Here is a 7,252-nt window from a genome sequence, read left to right as displayed (position 1 = left end):
GGAGGCCACCAAAACCAGTGAAGAAAATATGATATATAGCTCCTTAGTCCTTATAGATATATAAAAGTTGAAAATGGAGCGTGATTTAAGAAATCAGAGCTCCTTATAGATTTCAGTTCTCCATGTGAGGATGTTCTATTTTCCTACATATTTTTCTAATTAATCCATGTTATAATCTTTATATGGTTAAGGTGTTATCTGATCTTATGGTAGAACATAAATCTTATGTTAAACCAGATTGATTAATTTCATCTATTTCAATTCTTCACATTACACATAAATCTAATAAATATTACAACAGGATAACGATTGATTCAACAACTAAGCATTTCAAAGTGCATTAATTGGTATCAAAATTTTCACAATATTAATCCATGATATAAGACTAAATCGTTCTAATAGAATACATTAAGAGTAGGAGTAGAAAGTTAGCAGCAGAAATTGAAAACTTAACTTACTATACAAGAGTTGGACTAAGGAGATGACGATGTTGTTAAAAAAATACAACACCGACGATGGCGTAAGGAGATGACAATGTGGAGTGCGGGAGTGTGATTGTGCGGTGGTGTGATTGTGTAGTGGCGACGAACTAGAAGACGGTGGCAACGATCTAGACGATGGTGTCGTGATGGTGCAGCGATGACGATGGGAAGATGGTGATCGTATGCTCAAATACTCGTTATCAGCGGGGGTGGGTTTAGGTCTGGACTATTTGGGGCAAATTATAAATATATATACTTTTGTTTGTGAGTTACAGGTACCGTAGCTAATAGTATGACGTTTATTGCACATTGTACAACCATCATCTTCGTGGTATCACTTGATTTAATTCATAGTTACAGAAATGGCCCTTATATTCTTCTTCCTTAATCCTAATTCATTGAATTTATAAAATAATTTCTATACTTTTTTCCTTTTTACCAGTCTTGTAAAGGTTTTGCTAACGTCTTGCACCTCATTTTCCAACATGATTTGTTTCGTTGGAGAATAAATTAATCCAAATTATAATTATGCCCCTGTATTTTTATAAATTATTCAAAAAAAAACATTTAACTTACAAAAATAACCCCTACACTCTTATTAACTTGATAAATTATCTTATGCTAATTTTTTTAAAAAACTTTTAGTGTTTTTAGACACATTATCATGCACCATTTTTCTATTTCTAATAAGAAATTTGTTGATTATATCAAAAAAATATTGGATTAAAATGTCCGATGCAACGTGCATAAAATATGTCACTATAAACATGTTATAGTGCCATTAAATCCATTAAACTTTATAGTGACACGTAAAATATGTCACTATAAACATGCTATAGTGGGGCATCATACATATGCCATTAAAAATGTATGCCACTAAATGACATTTAGTTTGTAGTGGGTATTTAGCTATTTATCTAAAAATGACTTTTTAATGACTTATTGAAAAGTAATAAGTTAAAAAAATATTTGGATATAAAAAACCTTTTAAACAACTTTTTGTTTAGTATTTGAAACAAGAAGTAACAATTTCTAACTTCTTGAAACAACTTATTACTTATTAGGTTTAAAAAGTAGATAAAAGATAATATTAAACTAGGGATAAGCATTTGTAAAGAGGAACCGGTCGAAATTGGTTTCGGAACCGGAACCGGATAGAACTGATAGGACTGGGATCGTGACGATATTTTTGTGAATTTTTGGAACCAAGAGCCGGTAGGAACCGATAAACCGGAACCATATGTTGCTATTTCTCGAGGACAAATTGGTTCCAACATTGAAGACACGACAAAAACTGATTGGAACCGCAACCGGTAGAACCGGCGATTCGGTTCGGTTCTTATTTTCCACAAAATTCGATTTCTGGGTGCCCATCATTATATTAAACAAAATACTTTTTAACTTATTGATTTTTTATGATTATAAAACCTATCCAAACACTAATTTAAAAACTGATTTCCACATCTACACAAGACAATAAATCCTTTGGAATAAAAATTCTTTTTAACGTCGAATGAAATCCCTAACACCCTTAAAGTATTACCCTCAAAGTATTGGAGGTGATAATCTGCACACGACTGTCTATAGAATTAGAAGACGTAGGAGCGAGGAACAGAGCTACGCAAAATGGAACGACGCCGCATACAAACGAATCTCTATTTCTCGAAACTCTGAAATTCTGGTATGCAGTTATCTATGCAAATGGCCGTCTCTGCTAAAACTCCAACGGTTTCTTCATGCCACTCCGATCTCTCAAACTCTCTTCACCATAACCAAATCTCCCAAACCATTAATTTCTTAGTTTCATCACGGAGCTGTAAACTTTCCCTACAAAAGAAGCATAAAATATTCGTAGTCAGCACTGATTCCATCGACACTAGAGACCCCAATTCCGTCATATGCGATCTTTGTCTCCGTGGGAACCTCGAACAAGCTCTAATACAGCTAACTGCAATGAAAAAACTCCGACTTTCGGTCGAAGAAGAAACTTACATCACAGTAATTGACCTCTGCGAGCGGAAACGAGCAGAGCCTCAAGGGCGTCAAGTGTACATTTTAATAAAGAATTCGACAACCCAATTAAGTATCAGACTTGGGAACTCGTTGTTGAGTATGTTTGTTAGGTTGGGTAATTTGGTCGAAGCATGGTATGTGTTCGGTAAAATGTCTGAGAGAAATGTATTTTCTTGGAATGTATTAATCGGTGGGTATGCTAAAGCAGGTTACTTCGACGAGGCTTTAAACCTATATCATCGAATGTTGTGGGCTGGACTTCTACCAGATGTGTATACTTTCCCTAGTATTTTAAGAACTTGTGGGGCCATACCTGATTTACTCAGAGGAAGAGAAGTCCACCTTCACGTATTGAGATTCGGATTTGAATCTGATACTGATGTGAATAATTCCCTAATCACCATGTACGTGAAATGCGGGGATGTGTATAGTGCTCGCATAGTGTTCGATAAAATGCCTGTAAAAGACACCATATCATGGAACGCAATGATTTCTGGATATTTCGAAAATGACAAGTGTCTTGAAGGCCTAAATCTATTTCTTGACATGCTTCATCATTCTGTAGCTCCAGATTTGATGACTATGACTAGTGTAATCTCAGCCTGTGAATTCATTGGAGATGAAAGATTAGGAAAAACCCTTCAAGGGTACGCCACAAAACATGAATACAGAAAAGATGTCTCCATTGACAACTCATTAATACAGCTTTACTCAAGTCTTGGATCTTGGGAAGAAGCAGAAAAGATTTTCACCCGAATTACATCAAAAGATGTGGTATCATGGACATCCATGATTTCAGGATACGAGAACAACTCCCAACCCGAAAAAGCTCTTGAAGTCTACAACAACATGAGAAAAGACCATGTTGCCCCTGATGAGATCACTCTTGCTAGTGTTATTTCCGCTTGTGCTTCATTACAACTCTTGGATATGGGAATCGAGTTACACGAGTTTGCAAAAAAGACTGGACTTATATCATACACCATAGTTGCCAATTCTTTAATCGATTTATATTCCAAATGTAAACTTATCGATAAGGGTATAGAAGTCTTTCAACACATTCCCAACAAGAATGTGATATCATGGACTTCAATCATACTTGGTCTCAAGATCAACAATAGAAGCCTTGAAGCTCTTAGTTTCTTTAGAAAAATGAAACTCACTTCAACTCCCAATTCAATCACATTAATTTCAATCCTATCTGCTTGTGGTAAGATAGGAGCTTTAATGGCAGGAAAAGAGATACACGCGTACACCTTAAGAGCTGGACTAGCTTGTAGCGGATCAAAATATCTACCAAATGCACTCCTTGACATGTACACAAAGTGTGGAAAAATGGACACTGCATTGATCCAATTCAATTCACAGCATAAAGACATTACTTCTTGGAATATTTTATTAAATGGATATGCACAAAGAGGAAAAGGGAAAGAAGCAATTGATTTATTTAACAAAATGGTAAAAGAATCAGTAAAACCAGATGGGGTTACTTTCATTTCTTTATTATGTGCTTGTGGTAGATCAGGTATGGTGGAAAAGGGTTTGGAGTATTTCAACATCATGACAGAAAATTACAATCTTACCCCTAACCTAAAGCATTACGCTTGTGTGGTTGATTTACTTGGACGCAATGGGAAGCTTGAAGAAGCTTATCTGTTCATCAAAAAAATGGATATAAAACCGGATATTGCAATATTTGGAGCTTTGTTAAACTCATGCAGGATTTACAGTTGGGTTGATTTAGGGGAGATTGCAGCTAGAAGGATATATGAAATGAATGAGAAAGATCAAAGTGTTGGATATTATACCCTTTTGTGTAATTTTTATTCTGATATTGGTAGATTTGATGAAGTAGGGAGATTGAAAAGGGTTATGAGAGAAAAGGGGGTGACAGTTGATCCAGGGTGTAGTTGGGTGGAAGTGAAGGGAAGTGTTCATGCGTTTTTAAGTGGTGATAAAAATTATCCTCAAGAAAAAGAAATTGAGGGTGTTTTGAATGGTTTTTATGAGAAAATGGGAGAAAAAGAGTATGGAGTTGATGATGATTGTAAAGATGAGGTTTTATGTGGGCATAGTGAAAGATTGGCGATTGGATTTGGGTTGATAAATACAGCTCCTGGGATGCCTATTAGAGTCACGAAGAATCTTTATATGTGTGAAGAGTGTCATGATTTGGTGAAGTTTGTTTCGAAAGTTGTGAGGAGAGAGATTGGTGTGAGGGATATTGAATGTTTTCATGTTTTTAAGGATGGGTTGTGTTCTTGTGGGGATGTTGGGTTTAAGCCAAAAGGTTTGAAATGAAGGGAACAAGTTTGTGATGTTATGATGTGCATTTTGTTTATGTATATGATCTTGGTATATATTTGTAATTGGAAATGTTTTTTTTATTTATATTTATGGTAGATTGAACAGATTAACAGTTAATGGCGGTGGTAGTGATGGTGGTTGGTGGTGGTGGTGGTGGTAGTGGATGGTAATAAAAGATTTAGACCATTAGGCTCATTTTTTTGATGTAAAATCAAATTTGACATGGCCTAAAATAAGAATTTTTTTTTTTTTTTTAATGGCTTGAAACAACGAAAAATAATTTATTTACTTGCATAATCTAATTTGATTACCATATTCGAAAATTTTAACTGTAAAATCGAATTTCATAGGCTTTGAAAAAACAGAAATTATTTTTAAAAAAAAAATGGTATTTACTAAAATGATTTTAGTAAATAACATCCTTTTTTTTTTTACTTTATTTTAAAAAATAGCATTGTGGCCTAAAATAATAAACTACCTATTTTTTATTTTATTTCAGAAAATAACATTGTATTTTCATATGTCCTAAAATATTTTCAGTTCCAAAGACCACCAGGATCATTTTGTTGTTTCATCAACAAAAAATCATGTTCATTTTTAATGTATGTTAAGATTGAAATAGAAGATTTTGATTTAGTTTTTAACTAGGTGTGAGACCTATGTATTACATGGGTTTAATTAAAAAAACAAATATAAAATTTTAACAATTTGAAAAGTTTGAATTTATAAGAAAAATGAAAAAATTTGAATTATTAAAATTAATAAGACTTTAATGTATTGAATATATTACATATATAAACTATTTCTAATAAATACTTTACATATATATTACCTTACACATTAAATGTGGAAATTTAATTTAATAAAATAAAAAATACAATAAAATGACAAGTGGAAAATATAAATTTTAAAAATTCTAGAAAATATCATGTGTTCAAATGAATGAGAAGATGACATGTGGCAAAAAAACCTTCATTTATTATAGGAGATATAAACTTTTTTTTAATAAAAACCTTACATATATAGTACCTTATATATTAAATGTGGAACTTTAATTTAATAAAATGAAAACTACAATAAAATGATAAGTGGAAAATAGAAAATTTAAAAATTCTAGAAAATGTCATGTATCTAAATGAATGAGAAGAGTACATGTGACAAAAAACCTTCATTTATTATAGTAGATGGGGTTTTCCTTATTTTTCGTGGGATTGCTTTACTTTAATTAGATTCTTTGGGACTTGCTTTACAAGCCAAAATATTGCAATTCTATGACTTGAAAACTTCAAAGATTATGTTAAAATAATTTTATGATACAGAGGATTTGAGGTTCTGTTAGGTAGATTATTCATTATGTTTTTACTGGTATAATATACTTTTTTTGAAAATCATTTTTTTTAAATCAATCTATGTATTTATTTGTTCACTAGGTTATAACCTGGGAAATCCTCGGTTTGACAACTTAAAATAGCTAAAATAATACTTATTATAATAAGTGATTTGCGAAAACAAGAAGTAAGCAAATTTAAATCTATGTATATAAATAAAAACTAAGAAACTAAAAAGAAGGAATACTATTTAGATTGTAAATTGACATTCTAATGAGAAATCAAATTATCGATCCTTAAATTTGATATACTTAAGATAACAACCATAATCATACATGGTAGTACCCTATCCTTGTTCTAAAAATCCTAAAACAAAAGGTAATCCAACAAAGGTACATGTACATAGTTTCAAACCATCCTTACATTTGTTTTCCAAATCGGTCACAACTCGAATTCAAAGAAAAAATAATAATATGACATACCAACTACTAGTAATTTTACTATGTACAGGATAACTTAACCATTTAAATTCAAATGGACTCATATAATTTGGTGTAAAATGTATAGTCTAATAATGCTAAGACTTTCAAAGAAAAAAAATGTAATTTTCCACATATTCATAGTCCAGGATTCCAGGTACAGTGTCACACCCCAAAAGCGATGGCGGAAACGTTCCGGAGTGGATGACGTCATGTAAAGTATCGCAACCAATGTACATAGTAAGCATAGTAAACACAAAACATTACATTACATAGGAATAATTACATTTTTTGAAAGTAAAGTGATACATGTTTTATCTATACAATAGTTTAAACAAAAGTAAAGACGTGTCTGCTAAAACGCTTTGTCTTCTCCAAAAGATCGCGGGTAACTGTCTAATGTGGACCTGAGAATACAAGCAGTTTGAAAATCAGCATAAAGCTGGTGAGTTTATAAGCGGTTTGTTTTCTGAAAATCAACAAGTTTCCTTTGGTTTTCCGAAAAGTTTGTTATCCAAGAAAATCTCATATTTTCTTATAAGTAAAGTTTAGTTATCCGTTTGTTATACGATCTGGTTATGAACTGTTCAGTTATCCCAGGAAAAACCCTTATTTTCCTTAAAAGTTTGTAGTTGGTTATCGG

General features: G+C 32.4%; 1 protein-coding gene across 1 annotated transcript; it reads left to right on the top strand.

Moving 5' to 3' along the window:
* Window positions 1-1,974: 1,974 nt before the first annotated feature.
* ECB2 (Tetratricopeptide repeat (TPR)-like superfamily protein) lies at window positions 1,975-4,919 on the top strand. The gene has a single exon (XM_078991504.1). It carries the CDS (start codon window positions 2,166-2,168, stop codon window positions 4,794-4,796), a length of 2,631 nt encoding a protein of 876 aa, XP_078847630.1. The 5' UTR covers window positions 1,975-2,165; the 3' UTR covers window positions 4,797-4,919.
* Window positions 4,920-7,252: the final 2,333 nt, after the last annotated feature.

The sequence above is a fragment of the Lactuca saligna genome, chromosome 4 (genome assembly GCF_052625555.1).
Source record: "Lactuca saligna cultivar CGN05327 chromosome 4, ASM5262555v1, whole genome shotgun sequence".
Taxonomy (NCBI): domain Eukaryota; kingdom Viridiplantae; phylum Streptophyta; class Magnoliopsida; order Asterales; family Asteraceae; genus Lactuca; species Lactuca saligna.
The sequence above is the reverse complement of the archived record's forward strand: the minus strand, read 5'-3'. Positions and strand labels throughout refer to the sequence as shown.

Coding starts and splice junctions, on each gene's coding strand:
- ECB2 (XM_078991504.1), top strand. CDS start 2,166: ATGCAGTTATCTATGCAAATGGCCGTCTCTGCTAAAACTCCAACGGTT.